Raw genomic sequence first — 19,195 nt, forward strand, 5'->3', positions numbered from 1 at the left:
GGACTCTGTGCAGGCCAGTCAAGTTCTTCCACACCAAACTGGATCATCCGTGTCTTTATGGACCTTGCTTAGTGCACTGGTGTGCTGTCATGTTGGAACAGGAAGGGGCCGTCCCCAAACTGTTCCCACATAGTTGGGAGCATGAAATTGTCCAAAATCTCTTGGTCTTCTGAAGCATTAAGAGCTCCTTTCACAGGAACTAAGGGGCCGAGCCCAACTCCTGAAAAACAACCCCACACCATAATCCCCCCTCCACCAAACTTTACACTGGGCACAATGCAGTCAGACAAGTACCGTCTCCTGGCAACCGCTAAACCCAGACTCGTCCATCGGATTGCCAGACGGAGAAGCGTGATTGGTCACTCCACAGAACACGTCTCCACTGCTCTAGAGTCCAGTGGCGGCGCTTTACTCCACTGCATTCCACACTTTGCATTGCGCTTGGTGATGTTAGCCTTGGCTGCAGCTGCTCGGCCATGGAAACCCATTCCATGAAGCTCTCTACGCTGTTCTTGAGCTGATCTGAAGGCCACATGTTTGGAGGTCTGTAGTGATTGACTCTGCAGAAACTTCTGGCAATACAGTGTGTATAAAGAAGTACGTTTAAGCACTTAGAAACTATGATTTTCCTCAAATGCTCCATCTTAATCCGTTCCTTCTGGACTCGGGGCGCCCTCTAGCGTTTGAGAAAGCTCTCTGACCCCGCCGCAGCGACTCTGACCACGTGAGTGAGGATGTAATGCCCCGGAAAGGACGACATGAAGTCTTTCCAGATCGAGACCGGCAAGATGGCAGCGGACGCGCAGGTTCGTGGCGAGAACAGCGTGCGTTTGATTGTATGTGTAGATGAGAGCCGCGATGTTTTAGTCGGAGCGCCCCGGAATGGGGAAGGGGCTTAAACGCGGCGCCTCTCGCTGCGCAGCGCTGCGTGTGCTGGTCAAAGCGCGGAGACGCCGTTTTGTACATAATGACGAAGTTCAGCTCAGTTCAGCTCAGCTCAGCAGGCGGCCGGAGCTCAGACTGGCTCTGTGGAGTTGGAGCCTGACCGACTCTTACCTAGTAGGTTGGGGGCACCATGTCCAGTTCACCTACTGAAGATGTGCCACGTCCCGAAGCGCAGTGAATCAGCTGCCCGGAGCCCACGCATCGGCGCTTCTGTGGCTGAACTGGCCAACAAAACTCTCCAACCACACGTCGCTCCTCTCATTTCCATTGTAGATCGCGTTCTCTGCTTGTGCTTTCGGCCAGCTGGCAAACCTAACACCACCCAAGGTTAATGTGCTGTACAGCTGGCAGGTTGGCCTCCTGTCCTGTTAGATCACAAGCTTGTTCTGTAGCCTCTGCGTTGGGCTGGTCAACGTGACAATGTATGAAACTAATCAGTCGACTTCAGTACGTCCAGAGCTCAGCAGCCAGGGTTCTGACCTCCACCAAGCGCTCAGCTCATATCACTCCTGTTCTTCCACAGCTGCATTGACTTCCTATTAGTTCCAGGATCAAGTACAAAATCCTTCTTCTTATCTTCAAGGCTTTACATGGTCCGATCTCATTTCTTTATATTGTCCCTCTCGTGCTCTCCGATCTTCTAATGCTGGACTCTTCACAGTTCCCTCAACTAGGTTTAATAATATGGGTGGCAGATCTTTCAGTGCTGCTGCCCCCAAACTCTGGAAGTCTCTATCTTCCGCTCTTTGAAATTGCTCTTCCTTCAAATCCCTGCTAAAAAAAAGTCCTTTTTTCCTCTCTTTAGTGTTTTGTTTTTTTTTTCTTCCTGTCTATGATGATGACATACAGCATCCTTGGGTTTGTGAAAGGTGCCATATAAATAGAGCTTAATATTATTATTATTATTATTATGTTGTTATAGTGCCACAGTACAGTGTGCTTTCCAGAAAACATTATGCAGATCACCAGTGTTCGTTAAAGCGCTGACTTTGATGTATTTGATGGTAGTTCTGCTGTAAAAGTATCGTGATATTTGTGCCATATTGGAATCATAAGCACGTTATAAATAGTATTAACGTCTTAGTCATTTATAGCTGTTTATAGTTTCCTCAAAGTTTACCTTTAAAGTCTTTGGATGGACCACCCGACAATGTGACCACTGCAGCAGTCCATCTGCGTAGGCCTCGCTTCTCAGCATGATAAACGCAGGCCTGCTTTGACGTCTCTGTGTTTGCATGTCTCTTGTTCCAGGTTTCGGACACGCTCAAGAAGTTTGCTGTGAAAGTGACCACATCAAGTGTTAAAGAGCGCAAAGAAATTTTAGGAGAGCTGCAGGAATGCATAAGTGGAAAGAGTGAGTTGTGATTCAGAGTTCATCCCAGTTCAGAAATATCTAGCCTGGACCAGTGCCAATGTCCAGTATCCTTTAAAAGACTTTAATATTGTTTTGTAATATTGTCCTGCAAAGTTCCCATTTAGGAGATAAATTATTGGAACAAAGCCTTTCACAGAGAAAGGCCGTACCCAGTGCTCAACATTCTATATCAATAAAGATCAGTCAAATATTAATACTTGTCCAGTACCGATAGCTACCTGGCAATGCTGATATGAGTCCAGTACCGTCATGCATCCCCAGGAATATCATTAGGCTTCATGTCCTGTTTTGCTCTGTCTAACTGTGTGTATGTCTATTGTTTTAGGCCTGCCAGAGCCAGCCATCAAAGGTCTATGCAAACTCTTTTGTCTCACCCTTCATAGATACAGGTGAGAAAAACAAAGGTGTCCCCTTTCCCTGTAAAGCCATGAGACTGGAAGGAGGTGTAGAAGTGAGAAAGCATGTGTGTGTAAAACGAATACTTGGCAGAGAAGGTTGAGATTTTGGTTGTGTTTCAGGGATGCGGCCTCTCGACGCGCTGTGCTGTCTGTTATTGACCTGCTGGCCCAGTCTCAGCCTGATGCCGTTGCTGCCAACCTCCCTCCTGGCCTGCTCACCTGCGGAGTCGTCAGTAGGGGTGTCATGCCTGGGTACGATCATGTCGTTCAGGCTTGCTTTTCACTGTATAAGTGTATAGTGGTGCAAATACTGCATCCAGCTGACATCCACTGACTGTATTTTCCTCTGTTCATAAAGGAAGAGCACGGCGTCGGGTGCTTGCTGCGCCCTGCCGTGGACCTGCCTGATCGTGCGTGTAGTCTTTCCCACCCCAGAGAAGCGAGAGGGTCCCCAGTGGAAGAAACTGGTCAGTTCATTCTGCGTTTCCACAAAACCATGGGGACAGTTCGGTTCAGTTTCTGTACAGTGTCAGTTTTATGTTCTGTGCTGATCTTGGATGGTTCTGTGTCCAACTTCAAACGTTTTAATTGTAGTGTTATAGCGTAACACCAGCTCCTAACTGCAAGCGCAGTCCATGAGCATCAACGGCAAAACCAGAACACTCCAGTTATACTTACAGAAGTTGCCTACACCAGCCACCAGTGATCAAGAGCGATGTGTCATTTTTAATGATGTCTTGCTTCTGTTAAATGGGGCTGAGTGACTGGTCTTCAAAATTGGATAAGAAAAACGTTGTGATTCGATATTACAGATCATAGAAATGGTACGTTTAACTGCATTTTCTTACCAAGTTGGTCATTTCATTGATGTTAGCTGACTAAATTGGTAATAACAAATAACCATTTGACTATGCCTTCTGTACTGATGTCAAATTTAGATTTGTTACGTAAGGTGTTTTATTGCCAAAACATGGATTTTCCAGTTTTTCCAGTTGTAGGCTATTGTGGTTGGTGTAGTGTAGTGGTTAACACCTGCCTTCTATGCGGTAGACTGGGGTTCAATCCCCCACCTGCATAAGCACCCTACACTATACCGATAAGAGTCCTTGGGCAAGATTCCTAACGCTACCTTCGCCTACTTGTGTAAAATGATCAAATTGTAAGTCACTGTGGGTAAGAGCGTCAGCCAAATGCCGTAAACGTAAATATTAACTTAGATGTCCTTGGTTTGTTTGTGTTCAGCGTAATGGTCATCCTGAAGGCTTTTCTATGCGATATACTACGTTTAAGCGCTTGCTTGCTGTTTGTATGAAGTATAGTAATGTGCAAGAGCTGAACTGGAGACGTAATGAAATGTGTTACTCTTATTTAATTGGTTTTCCGAGGTTGAACTGCACTGCTTTCCCTGCTCTCAAAAGACCTTTTACAACCTGTTTTTACAAGGAAAGTTTTAGTTGCCCAAACGCAGTCAGGATGGCTGAGCGGTCTAAGGCGCTGCGTTCATGTCGCAGTCTCCCCTGGAGCCGTGGGTTTAAATCGACCTTCTGACAGCAACTTTAGGCAGTCATGAGCTGGAGGTTAGGTTAGGGAAGGTTGCTGGTTCAATCCCCAGAGCTGACTGTATATGACTGAGGTGTCCTGGAGCAAGACACCTAACCCCCAACTGCTCCCCGGGCACCATGGATAGGGCTGCCCACCGCTCCGGGCAAGTGTGTGTGTGTTCACTAGTGTGTATGTGGTGTTTCACTTCACCGATTGGTTTAAATGCGGAGGTGACATTTCCCCGTTGTGGGACTAATAAGGGTCACTTAATCTTAATAATTGGTGGTTTGGGAGCAGAAAATGTGAATGTGCTCTGTAGAGTTCCCTAGAGTTGTGACTCTAAATGCTGATTTAGAAGCATATTCATAGCTGTTAAGGACCTAAAGAAGCTGCATAAATGCAACATTTATGTTTCCCCACTGTGTATGTGTGAACAGGTGGAGGTGCAGAGTCTGCTGCTTGCCGAGGTTGTGGGCGGAGCTTCACGAAATGCTCTCCAGTCTGTCACCAAGAGGCTCAACAAGCTGTGGAAAGATGTGAGACAAGCAGTAACTATTACTCTAATTAGTATTTCATGAAAATGTACTCAGTTTGAGATTGTTCTTTTGAGTAGAGAAGAAAGGGGAAGTTTATGCTTAGTGATGGTTTAGGAAACATCAAATCAAGACTAAAGTAAAAATGGACCTTTCTTATATTGTAAATTCATGTGCTTTGTCTTTCTGACTGGTGCACATCATAGTATATGTATTTTTTCATATAAAGCCATTTTCTGTGCTTAAGTAAACTTGTTTGTTGTTTAAAAAGTACACTGCCTCCAATGTAATGGACAAGTGGTTGAGAAACTTCTGTGTTCTACATTTTCATTCGAACTGTGGCTGAACATCCCTGACTAACTAGGCTAGCGTTGGCTTGTTTTGCGCTTCTTCTATGTAACATTATCTGCACTTATTTGTGGCGCACCAGTATAACGATCATGACAAAACCCAAACCTGAGGGACAGCAGATGAACTCGTATGCTGCCTTCTACTGAATATTAATCAGTAATATGTTCACCTCCCACCACAACCACCCCCATCTATCATAAAGAAATGCCAAGCTTGCTCAGAGATGCCCCTCCTGCTGCCCCTACGTCTGCAGCTCTGTGGAAGGAAAATTCATTATGATTTCCAGTTCACATTAACGTAAACGTCTCAGACTCTTGCTTTGTTTTTCTTCTTTCTCGCTGTGTAGAACACGGATCTCGTGGATGAGTACATGACCACTCTGCTGAGTCTGGACCAGAGCCCTTCGTCACTGCCTCTGCTGGCCTTGTGCGTGGATTACTGCACTGCCCAGAAAGACATGGCCACCATCAACAAGCACAAGGTTAGTCTCTCTCTTCACTGTTGCTGATGTACCTTATGTGTTTCAGCTCATTTTCAGTCATCTGTTGCTCTTTTTGCCTCAGGCAGCCCTGTTAGACCTGTACATGAAGACTGTCCTGATGAGCAAGGCCAGGCCTCTGCAGCACATCCTGGTGAGGGGGCCAGAACTTTAAAACTATGGAGCTTGTTTGTGGTGTTCAGTATGCAGTGAGCTCTGCAGATGTTTTATTATTGAGCATCTTTGCTTTTTTGTAGGATAAAAGTGGTTCGGTGCTTCGCCATGTCTCTCACTCAGAGTTTAAGGAACAGCTCCTGCCCACCCTGCAGAAAGCCCTGCTGCGCAGCCCTGAGAACTCCATGCAGAGTAAGATATACCCGCATGCACACAGGTGTACATTACCTGTGAAGGGTTTGGAGAGACCTTGCATTAAATGCATTACTGTTAATCTTCAGTTACGTAAGAACAGATACCTGCAGAGGTTTTATTATAAAACAGCAAATTACGAATGCTTTCATCTTTGTGTTCATCATAGTTATTGTCTTGAAATGAAGAGCAGGGTTTGTCAAAATAAAACATTTTCGTAAGTAGTGTTTTTCCCCCAAAACAGTGATTTTGTTACAGAGGTTGTTTAAACTCCTACAACGTTGGAGTGCTGATGATTAGTTTTTGGCCAATATGTTGGTTAAATGGAAATATCGGACGATATTTATGACCCGATGATTACGAGCTTTGTGTTCCTGCATCTCTGATGTTGAATCTCGTAGTCTCCTGGCGATAAAGCAAAAGCTTGAAGGGCCCAAGTTTGACATTTGATAACTACAGAAGTATCCACATCAGTCAGTGACAAAACTTCACCTCTGACATTCTTGCAGTTTCGCTTCATGTTGTTTACTGGAACAGGTGTAGAGATTCATGAGTATAAGTATACTCGCCTGAAAATATTGGAGTGTACAATTAAAATATACTTAGCAGCCACTTTATTAGGTACACTAGAGGTGGTCAAGATGACTCGCTGAAGTGCAGACCGAGCATCAGAACGGGGAAGAAAGGGGATTTAAGGGACTTTGAACGTGGCGTGGTTGTTGGTGCCAGACGGGCTGGTCTGAGTATTTCAGAAACTGCTGATCTACTGGAATTTTCACGCACAACCATCTCTAGGGTTTACAGAGAACGGTCCAAAAAAGAGGAAATATCCAGCGAGCGGTCAGTTGTGTGGACAAAAATGCCTTGTTGATGTGAGAGGTCAGAGGAGAATGGGCAGACTGGTTCCAGATGATAGAAAGGCAACAGGAACTCAAATAACCAACCAAAATCTCTGAGGAAGGTTTCCAACACCTTGTTGAAAGTGTGCCACGAAGAATTAAGGCAGTTCTGAAGGCAAAAGGGGGTCCAACCTTTTACTACCAAGGTGTACCTAATAAAGTGGCCGGTGAGTGTACATATAAATATGCATTAGTCAGTTTTAATGGTTATCAGAATTTCTTTGCCCTGTAAAAGTATACCGGTATTTTCATATCGGTCAGGCCGTAGTGTTGACTTTACAGTGCCTCATCACATGCGTTTTAGCCCATTTTTGGAAAGGTGGTGCTGTTAGAAACATCATCATGAATATTTACATGTGAAAGTTTTCCTTGTGATAAACCTGGTTGCTATTTCAAGTTATTGTGAAAGAAATCATGCTGATTTGCATTAGAAATAGTTTTGAAAAGCTAGATGTCTCTAAACTTTTGATGGGCCAGGAAATGCTTACTATTGAGGTCTGTGTCATGCGAGTCAAATTGGAAGATCTGAAGAAATTAAAGCTGCTTTTTCTGTGATTTATCATCTTTTTCCTCTTCATCCTTTCTTTAGCCATCTCCTCCATGCTGGCTTCCCTCACTCTCGATCTCAGCCAGTATGCTAAGGACATTGTGAAAGGCCTTGCCAGTAAGTCCCCCTCAGCGCTGTTTTAGTGACTTGAGATGTTTGGGTTTATATCGCTAACCGTTTGTATATGTGTGTTTTTCAGGTCAGCTGAAGGCGAGTAATACAGAGCTGATGGAGCAGGCTGTGCAGGCACTGCGGAACTTATCCCAGCAGTGCAGCGACCCTAATGCTGTCCAGGACCTCATCACGCACCTCTTCGGCATTCTCGGAGGTTAGCGAGTTTGTCTTCTGCCGTGTGCTGTGTCTGATCTTTTGTGTGCTGTTTGTGTTGAGTTCTTTCCCTGTTTGCAGGTTCTGAAGGGAAACTCACCGCTGTTGCCCAGAAAATGAACGTGCTTTCAGGTAAGCTTGCCTCAGGTTGTCTTTTCTCTACGCCTGGTTTTCACTTACCAACTTCCTGACCCGTGCGTTTCATATGTTTACATCTCAACCCAGGCATCAGGAGCTGCAGTCATCATGCAGTCTCTGGCTCCTCCAGCCAGTCGCTCAGTGCCAGTGTGGCAGTGCTGTTCATTCCATTCCTGCAGCAGGAAGGTGAGGAACCTTTCATGTGTTTGGCTTCATTAGCCAGTAATAGTTTTTAGTAGTGATGCATCAGAATGACAGTCTTGGGCAGCACCAAACATTAAGATTAAGTGACCCTTATTAGTCCCACAATGGGGAAATTTCACCTCCGCATTTAACCCATCCGTGAAGTTAAACGCCATACACGCACTAGGCGGCAGTGAGCACACATCCCCGGCGCGGTGGGCAGCCCAATCCACAGCACCTGGGGAGCAGTTGGGGGTTAGGTGTCTTGCTCAAGGACACCTCAGTCATGTGCTGTCGGCTCTGGGGATCGAACCAGCGACCTTCTGGCCACGAGGCTGGTTCCCTAACCTCCAGTCCCATGACTGCCCCAAATCAGATCGCTGACAACTAAAAGCTAAAAATACAGCAAAAAAACAGTTGATTTTAAATAAATAGAAGTCATAACAGTGAAAGAACTACTGTATGTGCCGTAAGCTCACAGAAAGGTTGGCCATCCAACGCCTCAAAGCTACAGTTACATAAGTTTCCTGATGTTGTTTTTCTGTATTCTGTGTATCGAGCAAGATGTCATTTTCAAAGGGTATTAAACTGGTAACAGACGTCCTCAGGTTTTGTAAACTTTATTAATATTTGGCGTGAACCGTGACTTGTCTAATTTTCTTCATAGAAACCACATTTCACTGTTTATTGAAGCTGCTCAAACTGTTTGAATGGAAGGAGCAGAATTTTCAGTCACCTGTTCAATTTTTCATTACCATTACTTTTATTTGTAAAGTTGAAATTTTGACACTTTTTTTTTTTTTTTTTTTTTTTTTTGTGGGGTTTTTTCATGTATTTTTCTTCCCTTCAGTGCAAAATTTCTGCATTTTCTCTTTAGGTCAAATATCAACAGTGCCTTTTTTTCCCCCCTCCCATTTTCAGCTGTAAATTGTTGATGGCCCAAATATTAGTTAGCGCTTTTGGGATTATCACCTGGGAATTGATATCAGGTTGACAAATTCAAACTCAAACAGAAGCTCCAACTTTTTTATTTGTCTTATCTTAATGCAGGTTTCCCCTCATTTATTTTACTACCTGCATTGTGGTAATGAGTATGTGCAGCTGGTTACTGCTAGTCTCTGTGAAGAATGGTATTCCAGAATAAGATCACTAAATTCCTCAGAAATGTTGTAGGTGTCATTATAATATATGCAGCTTTAAAGCCATGTCGGTGCTTTATCAGTGGGTTTTTGGTCAACACTAATAAGTAAATGGAACCTCAACATTGGCGGATTTCATTGACCGACAACAGTCAGGTCGTAGTTTCTAAGACATCCTATCCATTTGTGTTTCATGCTGAGTTCATCTGTTTTGTTTGTGTGTGTTTTAGTCCATGAGGGAACTCTGGTGCATGCCGTGTCGGTGTTGTCTCAGTGGACGGGACGTCTGAACACAGAAGTGCCAGCAGCTCTGAGAGACTGGTTTAAAAAAGCCTTCACACTTAAAACCTCCACTTCACCTGTGCGACATGCTTACCTGCAGGCCATGTTGACTGCCTTCAGAGGTCAGTGCGTTGTGTGTTTGTTGTGCATTTTCAGGGCAGTTTTCTGACCTTTATATAAGAAAAGATGCAGGGGGGAAAAAGGGCTAAACGTTTGTGATCAGGATCAGTAAAGTGGTCCTGACTTTGTAAAGTTCTCTGTACAGAAGTTAAGTTTCTTGTTTGATTACTGAGAGCACGGGTAAGGTTCAAGGACTGGGTATGTTTGGTTTTAACATTTCAGGATTCATGTTTTTGTGGTTTGTTTGCTTCCTCTGGTGGTTCTAGATTGCTATGGTAGAACTTCATTTATTTATGACCGTTATGTACATGTCTTCGTGTCTCTTCCTCTTCAGGCGACACCCTCAGTCAGGCTCTGGATTTTGTTCCTCTCCTCATTCAGACGGTGGAGAAAGCTGCTGCTCAGAGCTCCCAGCACACCCTGCTCACTGAGGGTGTGGCTGCCTCAGTGCTGCTGTGTCGCCTCTCCATGCTGGACTCGCTGCCTGGTGAGGAATTCTAGAACCTTGTTTATTCAGTCTTGTCATGTTTTGTCCAGGTTCACATCTCATTTTCCAGAAACTGGGTTTAGACAGGACGGAGGCGAAGTGCCCCTTTCGTGAACCAGCAAGTAAGGCTCGCCGCCTAGATGCGTACCATGGACCTTTTTATTTAAGGGGGGCACCACTGTGTGCTGATGAAACTCAACTGTGGCTCTAACGGGCTTTTTTGGTCATCACCTCATTGTGTGGTTGTGGGCTGTGCTTGCTGCTGTGGCCTCTCCATGGCAGTGGCCTCGCGCTTCTCCATGACGATGGAAGGGTTTGCCATCATGTTTCTGTCCTAGCATGGCGCAGTGTGGTAGCTACCTCACGGAGGCTGCTGTTTGAAGACAATACTTCTCCAAATGGATAAAATGGCAACTATAAGGAGGCAGCATTCAGTGACTGTGGTTAGCTCGCTCTGGGAACAGTTCAGCCAGCCTGTTTGCCGTGTTCACTGAGTCAGGGAGTAGCTTGCTTTTTAGAGTGAGAAGAGGTTTTAGAAGAGTTTTATGATGGCGTGCTCTTCAGTGCCAGCTGGTCTATACCTTGTTCTATGACTAAGGGCAGGGCAGCGGCAGGTTTGGGAAGGTTTAGGCGGTATGAGAAGAAGCATAAGCACTCAGGTCATGTTGGACTGAGGGTAATGCCAAAAGACTCTCAATTTCTTTTGTCTGTAAAAGTTTAAACACCCCAGTCAAATGACGTGTTGTTGATTTTCGAAGTCAAATAAGTCAACAAATTCTTTATAGGGAACAAACTCAAATAGGCACTTTCCTGCTAATTTTACTGCAGAATTTCTAGTTGTTTACTGAATTTAACATATTGGAACGTAATAAACATTAAACGTGCTGGAGGCCACGTTTTTTGGGTTTTATTTGTTTTCCAACGTGTTAAATCATTAAATAAGCAGTGGGTTTGTGCTGTAGATAAGGCAGGAAGGGACCCCTCCTTCGGGACATACACACATCACGGTTGCCAGCCAGTCTTGGCTGAGGTAATGAAATACGACCTCTGAGGTCATCATGTCTCCTGAGATACTGAAAACTTAAAGAACTGATCATTTCCTTTCTGATTTAGAACTGGAAGTGATCTGGATGACACAGTCTAGTTGAACAATACAGTTAACTGTCCAAGCTTTTTGTTGCTCTGTGTTACTTGTTGATTTTGGTTCTTTGATTTGTTTTTGGTTACTAATTAGGCCTGTTCTGATTATAGAAGCTAAACTGACCTCTTTCTGGAACCTGATTCTGGACGAGAAGAAACCTCTGCTCACCACAGAGAAGTTTCTCTCGCAGGCCAGTGAGGAAGGTGGGTTTCTCTCACGTTTGGACACACTGGTCATTTATGAAGGAATAGTTGCCACATTCAAACTGTCTCCTGTGTCCTGTTCACTCAGCGCTGTGTGCGGTACTCCAGCTGTGCGAGAGGTTGTTCCTGGACCATCCCCACCGACTCAACAACAGCAAGTCCCAGTGAGTTCTGCACTTTTACGTGCAAATACATGCGGTATTAGCCGTGTAAATCTGACTTCACAACAACTCACCTACGTTGGTGTTTCAGGAGTTAAATCAGTGCATCATGAAATCTGAACTTCTTCACACCCTGTATTTGGTTATTTTGGAATGATGTAGAAAATCTGACTCAATATACAGAATTACACAATGTTGGATTTTTATGATTGAAAGTAGCCTGTGAATTTTATTTAGTCAAATCTGATAAAGTGAAGTCATGCGACTGGAGTTGGAGGAACAGAAAGTCAAAATTAAACCTGTTCCGTGGTGTTGGGATATGTAGCCTTTTAGTTAACCTAGTGTTGGCATAGTGATGAGGCTACAGAGCAAATCGGTGTTAGTGAGTGTAGTTTAATATTGACATGAATGTAGACGATAAAAACTTGTTTGAGAGGACAAAGTCAAGTGACTGGTGTTGGAGTGACAGTCCGCGTAGGTAGCAGGCTAAAAGTAGGAGTGTGTATGGACTGTGTTTATTTGACAACAGAAATTTGTATCATGTATAAATTTGTATCATCGTGTAATTCAGACTTCTGGTGGTGGTTTCTGCATGCGTGCGTGTGCGTTTCTGTATTTTATCAATGGTCTATTGATGTTCCATCATAGAACCATTTTAAAGTGAATCTGATATTGTTTATCGTGTAAAATAGCAAAAAAAATTGTTCGTGCATTGTACGTGCATCCTGTGCGCTCGTGCCTCCAGCCATCAGACGCTGGAATGGATGTTAGTCATTCACTCTTCAGTGCCAGCTGGTCTATACCTTGTTCTATGACTAGGGGCAGGGCAGCGGCAGGTTCGTCCGATTCAGCTGACAGCCTTGGGAAGCTTTAGGCGGTACTAGAAGAAGCATAAGCACTCGGGTCATGTTGGACTGAGGGTAATGCCAAAAGACTCTCAATTTCTTTTGTCTGTAAAAGTTTAAACACCCCAGTCAAATGACGTGCTGTTGATTTTCGAAGTGAAATAAAACAACAAATTCTTTACAGGGAACAAACTCAAATAGGCACTTTTGTGCTAATTTTAGTGCAGAATTTCTAGTTGTTTACTGAATTTAACATATTGGAACGAAATAAACATTAAATGTGCCGGAATTTTTGCAGAGGCCACATTTCAGGTTTTGTTTTCCAACGTGTTAAATCATTAAATAAGCAGTGGGTTTGTAATGTGCAGAGCCTGACTGAGGGTGTCACCTGAAGAGGAAGAGACACGAAGACATGTACATAACGGTCATAAAATGTTAACTTGCACTTAGAAATCAATACATGTCATTTGACTAGGAGTGATTTTGTATATCGTGCCGTCTGCCCTAATTTGTGGCATACGCTTATGACGCAACTCATCTGAGAAAGAAGTTTACCCGGTATGCCAGCAGTGAATGGGTAAGCTGCCCACTACTACCTTCATTTTTATCTACTTTGCGTTATGCTACCCAACTCTAGCACATACTTATACTGAATGCTGTTATTGATTCTAATGGTGCAGAATCACTGCGACTGAATTGGCTTCTTCAGAACAGTGTGCCATGATACAGTGATGCATTGATTGCCCACCTTTGTAGAACAGCCCTTAGAGTCCTGATCCTCTTGTATCTTTCTGTCTCTGTAGGATGTACCATCGGGCCACTGTGGCTGTGCTCCTGTGCCGGGTGTGGAGAGTGCGAAAGCGTGGCCAGCAGAGTGTGAAGAAGCTCCTCTCCTCACTGGGCGGCTCTAGCCTGGCCCACGGCCTTCTGGGAGAACTGCGTGTCGTCATCAACAAGCATAAGGTAGCTTTTTTCTACAGAGGGAAAAGGGATTTGGTCAAGGAGTTTCTCCTATTAAACTCCACTTCATCATTATGGCCTAATCTCTCTCTTCCACTCCTTCAGGTTTTGCCCCCAGAGGCTCTTCAGACAGAGACAGGAGAGCTGACCGATCTCGGCCGGTCGTATGTGCCTCCACGGAACTTCCTGGAAGCCCTAAGCGCGATCTGCTCTGTGGCAGGCCAGTGGAACGACCCTGCAGAAGCAGAGAAACTGGCTCTAGATATCATCATCGTCACACACCATCCTTCCATAGGTCCGATAAATACACTGTGCCTTGTTTTTTTCATGTTACGTGCTTGCCTTTTAGCTGATCCCCCAGTAGGCCTGTTGTACTTCTTGCAATATTAATATTTTGTAAATAAAACCACAAAATCTGTGGAAAGATTGTAAGATTTCCTAAAGTTTCCTATCGTCTTAATTAAATACAGCCCACTTTGTTCATTTGTCTGTACTGCCTGCTTTGTTCCCAGGATACTCAGATATCTATCTTTTCTCTTTCTTTCTTTTCTTCTCTTTGCCATAGTGGCTGCCAAATCACAGCTGTGGCCATTTCTTTTGTCCGGCATGAAGATAGATGCTTCAGAGTTCATTGACACCCACATGGAGTCAATCCTCCCTCTGCTGCTGGAGGCAAACACTGACAACCAGGTCTGACTCATGCAGTCTTTCATCTCTCCAACAGACAACACAACTGAGCCTACGAAGCCTTAAATGAAGTCTTTGCTTTGCGATGACACCATTGACCAATTATGTTGCCCAAGTATGGTCCCGCCCACATGACTTCAGTACTGCCATGTAGTTTTGGTACCTATGAAGTCGGTCTTGTCAGCATCAGTGTGTCAAATGCATGCTTGGCCCAACTGTAGAACTAAAAGCATTAAAAGAGTGTTAGAGTGCCGTTATCATTAGGGATGCAAACTGATGAACGTTTATGCATCAGCAGATAAGTACATGGAGAAAATCAGGCTTTGGCCCATTATTTCCATATTGGTGCCTCCGGAGCGGTCGCAAATACTGCCCCCTGTGCTTCCTACAGTGTGTTGCAGACCGTCAGATGATTACATATATTATTGGGCATGGAGTGCACTTGACTTTAAGTAAGCAACACTGACTTCGGTCTGTAATTGACAGTATGTGATGGCAGTAATTGTATCTCTCTCTCTCTAGGCTGTGAGAAACGCTGTTGGCGAGCTGTCAGTTCTGTCTCCCAGGAAGCTGCTCCCACGTGTGATGGATCATGTGACCCAGTGGCTGTCCAACCCGGCACTGAAGCAGGTGACACACCATGAGTATGCCATCATGCACACGCCAGAGGGAGAGCTGCACGACAAGAGCATCATCTTGAGGTGAGAGATGAGTCCTAGAGTTGACAGTGGAGCCTGGCGGGCCGATTGATAAACAAAAATGATTCCCAGAATAGTCTGTGTAGATTCAGTCTGCTTCTCTCCTGATCCTCCATGTCCAGTGCACAGCAGGAGAGCACTAAGAAAGGCAACATGAAGAGAGAGAACAAAGCCTATTCCTTCAAAGAACAGATCATTGAGCTTGAGCTGCAGGAGGTGAGAGGAATCTGTGAGAGAGAATTGACCTTGAGCTAAGCTCCCTCATGTTTCTGTAGAGAGGGGACTTCCAGTTTGTGCACTTGACATCCTTTTTGTCTGTGTCTGTGTTTTAGGAGATCAAGAAGAAGAAAGGAATTAAAGATGAGGTGCAGCTGACCAGCAAACAGAAGGAGATGATGCAGAACCAGCTGGAGAAGGAGTCAGCCATCCGGAAGCGACTACAAGGGGTGAGAACTGGTTGGGCTGATCTTCGGTTCAACCGCTACACCTACGTAGTCAGAGATGTTGTGCAGTTAATTGGAAGTTCAGCGTTTTTTCAGTGCTACAACATACTACTTTCGGCTGACGGTCTCAGACGTATTCTACTTGTATTAAAATGTAATCAAATCTAATTAAGCCTAATCACAGTGCACACGCTACTCTGACATGGATGACCAGTAGGCGTGCGCAAAGTGGACTCACCCTTATGATCTGCTGTATGGCTGAAGAAGTTCTACGGAAAATGTAACTACATTATTACCAAGAAAAGGTCTTGGCTTGTCATCCCATGTCATCACTTGGAGCAACTGCTTTCCCTTTAATTTCATTTTGACCAACTTGTAGATGCTTTTTAGCATAAGTAGCTAATAATAAAATGTAGATACAGGTCAAATATAAAGAGAATGAGATGAGAATGAAAAAAACTAAGGAAGCTAAGCTCACAGTTTAGCCTCAACACAAAATACTTGTTTTCCAACGTTCGTGTGACTAGGACTGTGGAGGTGTTCCTCAGAGTTGTGAAATACCAATTGTGTTGAATACAATGACTAGACATGGGTGGATGTGGACAAGGACGGTAGCCCGAAGGTGAGACAGTGACGGGTATGAAGTGTGCTTGATGTGGACAGGTATGGGCATGACCAGCACTAGTTTTTAACGGCAGGTGCAGGCAGGAACAGCGCTAGATTCGGTTGCTGACCATGGGTTGTTCAGACAACAGCAAGAGTTTTTAAAAATGTTTGCCATAGTGTCATTTTGGTCTTGACCATGTAATTACTTTTTCAGTACTGCAACATAGTAAACAGCTCCGTATTCCTCATCATGAAAAGAACAGATTTGTGATGGTGTATGTTTGTATTAGTATTAAAATGTACCTTTCCTAGTACATTCAGTCCGTATATGGAAATTAAAGTTGGAGAAATGGACTGTTTTGTAATCAGTTGTTTTGTGATTTATCAAAAAGCACCACTTTTACATACATTCACTTATTCAGCCTACAATGGTTTAGCACCGCCCTTTCATAATATAGATATTCTGTATGTTCTGTATGAAGTTCCTGACTCTGCCCCCCTCTCTCCTTCTCCCTGCCTCAGTTGGATATGGAGCTGCAGTGTGCGGTGGGCCTGTTGGAGGCGACTATAGCTTGTCATCCTCCTCAGATCTCATGGCACCTGCCCGGAGTTCTGCAGGCTCTCCTGCCCCTGCTGCACTCCCCTCTGGCCGCTCCCCTTGTCCAGAAGGCCTACATACACACCGGCACCTGCCTCCTGCCCAAAGAGCTGCACAACCTGGGTGCGACTTCACATTACACTTTACCTCGGCACTTCTTTCTAGTTTGACACATGGTACAAATTTAGCCGTTAGTTTTAAAGGTTAAACTTGCACTATGTTTACTGTGGCATTTCAAGGTCTTAGAGCAACAGCCTTTGTCTGTGTCTTTACCAGTCCAGTGCTCATAATTGGTTGGTTCACATGCGTTGTGAGCTTAAAAAAAAAAAGTGTAGCCTCCTCAAGTGAAGCCTGAGTTCAGAAACAATATTTTCGGGCGTCTTTACAGCAAGCTGTGTTTATTTACTGTTGATAGGTTTTTTTTTTGTTTGTTTTTTTTTTTTTTTTGGAAGCTCTACATTTTAGTTCGTGCTTTTGTTCTTAATCATCCTTAACTGTTCTGGAATTTAGTCATTTTGAATGTGTTACCAATTAAAATGGTTATTTTTTTGTTTTCATATAGCCCACCAGCTTATTAAGTAAATATAATTTTACACTCTTAATATGGTGCGTATATGATATTTTTACTTAGACTGCCGATTCATTCGGTAATAAGGAGCTGACAGCTGTAATATGGTGATGATTATATGACCAAAATAATAAGATGCTGAAGTGATTGGGATCTATGAAGATGGGCTGCTGACAGCTCTACCTTCCAAAGCTGAAAAATGATATTTAACTCTCATTACTAGCCCAAGTTAAAATCAACATAAATGCCATGACTAGCTATGGCTCAGTGTTTGTCAGTAGCTGCTGAAAGTGGCCGCTGTCCATCACCTCCATCTCTAGAGGTTTTGCATCGTAATGCGTATAATTCAGAAGCATTGGTCAGCTTGAATGATCCACTCTCCTGTTTAAATATTAAGGTTAATTGGTTAATCATGTCCATCCCTAGTTACTGTTCTTACTGTAGCTGTGTCTCTCTAGCTCTGTTAGTGGGTCATGTGACTCTGCGTCTGCTGAAGCCAGAGTGTGATCTGGACCCAGCGTGGGCTCAGGAGGATCTGAACACAGCCACGCATCGCACTGTCCACCTGCTGCACACGTACACTGTTCTACAGAAAGAGAGCAAGCCTGGTGAGTCTTCACATGTGTGCACGCACAGTGCGTTTGCTCTCCATTCTTCTGTGGGTGAGATGTAAACTTCTGAGTGATTTGATATGAAAATGTACCAGATTTGTTCACAGCCAACTTATTTACTACGCAAAGTGACCAGATAACTTACAGGTGTCCTCTGAGCTTTATATGTAACGTTGGTAATTGTAAAATAAAGGTAAATTGAGTTTACATGTTTTTAGACCAAAATAGAATCACAACAGTCATAAAACATTGTCAGACATCAGCCAGTATATTTTGAGCCAGTTCTTTTAATAACTTCTCTGATGGACCTTTAAAGGCATTAAGAACTTTTTAGATGTCCGTTTCCAGCACCACTGGGAACAATGAAGTCTCTCCTACTTTGTCTGCAGCCTACATTTTGAGACACATCTACCGACCTTTCTTTGCTCTTTCAGTCTCCAGGTGACTCGGCTCGCTGCTTCTTGCGTCTGTCAGACATACAGTACCATGCAAAAGGCATCTAAACATGTAATTTTTTGCTATTCGTATTGGCAGTAAACATAAAGAAGAGAATTTTGGGTCCCAGTTGCTCCTTGCCGCCCCTAGCCATCTCTCAGATTAAGTTCAATTCTATCACAAACCTTTTGAAGTATTGCTTAGCCTAGTAAGTAAGGAAGGTTTATTAATAGAGCACTTTTGTAGCTTCTTTCATTGACCAAAGTGTGTTGTACTTGGAGGGGGGAGAACAATTTAATACAAATAAAAAAATAAGTAAATTAAAACCTTGACCAGCAAATACATAAAGCACATAACACACTAAGATTATGAGATCGGCTTTATCTCTAAACCCTGTTCAAAAGCATTTTACGAAAGTCATGAAAACGGAGATGGAAGACGCTTGCGTAGTAGATGATGGTAAATTGTTCAGCAGTCTTGGGGCACAGACTACAAATGCAGTGTGTGTGCGTTTCTACAACATTCTTGGGACAGACAGCAAATTCTGAAGATCTCGAGGATCTTTGAGTAGTTGAAGATGCAAGCAAATGAACAACATATGAAAAGGCTGATCCATTAAGCTTTAAAATCAAATAAAGGCACTTTTATGAGGCGCACAGGCAAGAGGTGGCTTGAGGATAGTGCCCAAACCGTGAGCACCAATAAAAGCAACAAAAGGTGTTGTGAGGACAGTGCCTGAGCTGTGAGAACCTACCATAGGATGGTGCAAGGACATTGCATGAGCCACATTCATCAACAAGAGCTACCGTTTGATCGTGGGGGCGGTCACAGGAGGCAGAGCAATAAGCCCTCGGCACAGTGCCCGTGCTTGAGCGAGCTGACGTTGGTTTGGCTTTGGAACCTTAAAAGGAGTGGAGATTGAAGAGAGTGTCAGCCAGCAGAGCGGCAGCATACAGAGAGACTGAAGAGCGCCAAAAAGGCTTATTAGATATCACTGAAAAATGGTGGTCTTAGAAAATAAAAATGCTTGCTGCCATCGTTCGCCCTGCCTCCTGCGTCCCTCCTCGTCTTCACAGCCATTGAAATGATGCAAGGGCTGGTATTGTATTGTCTCTACTCTTGGTGCCAG

The 19,195-nt window shown here is 44.0% G+C and overlaps 1 protein-coding gene across 1 annotated transcript in view; it reads left to right on the top strand.

Annotated features, from left to right (window-relative positions):
• The first annotated feature begins 742 nt into the window (after positions 1-742).
• Positions 743-19,195, top strand: part of gcn1 (GCN1 activator of EIF2AK4) — a 46,876-nt gene continuing 28,423 nt past the window's right edge. Inside the window, exons 1-25 of the mRNA XM_017702823.2 lie at positions 743-806; positions 2,197-2,299; positions 2,646-2,709; positions 2,839-2,970; positions 3,077-3,185; positions 4,698-4,796; positions 5,491-5,625; positions 5,708-5,776; positions 5,880-5,988; positions 7,477-7,551; positions 7,634-7,762; positions 7,843-7,893; positions 7,987-8,085; positions 9,452-9,625; positions 9,958-10,110; positions 11,362-11,454; positions 11,543-11,618; positions 13,264-13,423; positions 13,526-13,715; positions 13,986-14,110; positions 14,630-14,808; positions 14,928-15,021; positions 15,138-15,251; positions 16,377-16,575; positions 17,479-17,628. Coding sequence (XP_017558312.1) covers positions 759-806; positions 2,197-2,299; positions 2,646-2,709; positions 2,839-2,970; positions 3,077-3,185; positions 4,698-4,796; positions 5,491-5,625; positions 5,708-5,776; positions 5,880-5,988; positions 7,477-7,551; positions 7,634-7,762; positions 7,843-7,893; positions 7,987-8,085; positions 9,452-9,625; positions 9,958-10,110; positions 11,362-11,454; positions 11,543-11,618; positions 13,264-13,423; positions 13,526-13,715; positions 13,986-14,110; positions 14,630-14,808; positions 14,928-15,021; positions 15,138-15,251; positions 16,377-16,575; positions 17,479-17,628 — 2,929 coding nt within the window. The 5' untranslated portion in view covers positions 743-758. The remainder of the gene's footprint in view (positions 807-2,196; positions 2,300-2,645; positions 2,710-2,838; positions 2,971-3,076; positions 3,186-4,697; positions 4,797-5,490; positions 5,626-5,707; positions 5,777-5,879; positions 5,989-7,476; positions 7,552-7,633; positions 7,763-7,842; positions 7,894-7,986; positions 8,086-9,451; positions 9,626-9,957; positions 10,111-11,361; positions 11,455-11,542; positions 11,619-13,263; positions 13,424-13,525; positions 13,716-13,985; positions 14,111-14,629; positions 14,809-14,927; positions 15,022-15,137; positions 15,252-16,376; positions 16,576-17,478; positions 17,629-19,195) is intronic.

The sequence above is a fragment of the Pygocentrus nattereri genome, chromosome 28 (genome assembly GCF_015220715.1).
Source record: "Pygocentrus nattereri isolate fPygNat1 chromosome 28, fPygNat1.pri, whole genome shotgun sequence".
NCBI lineage: Eukaryota > Metazoa > Chordata > Actinopteri > Characiformes > Serrasalmidae > Pygocentrus > Pygocentrus nattereri.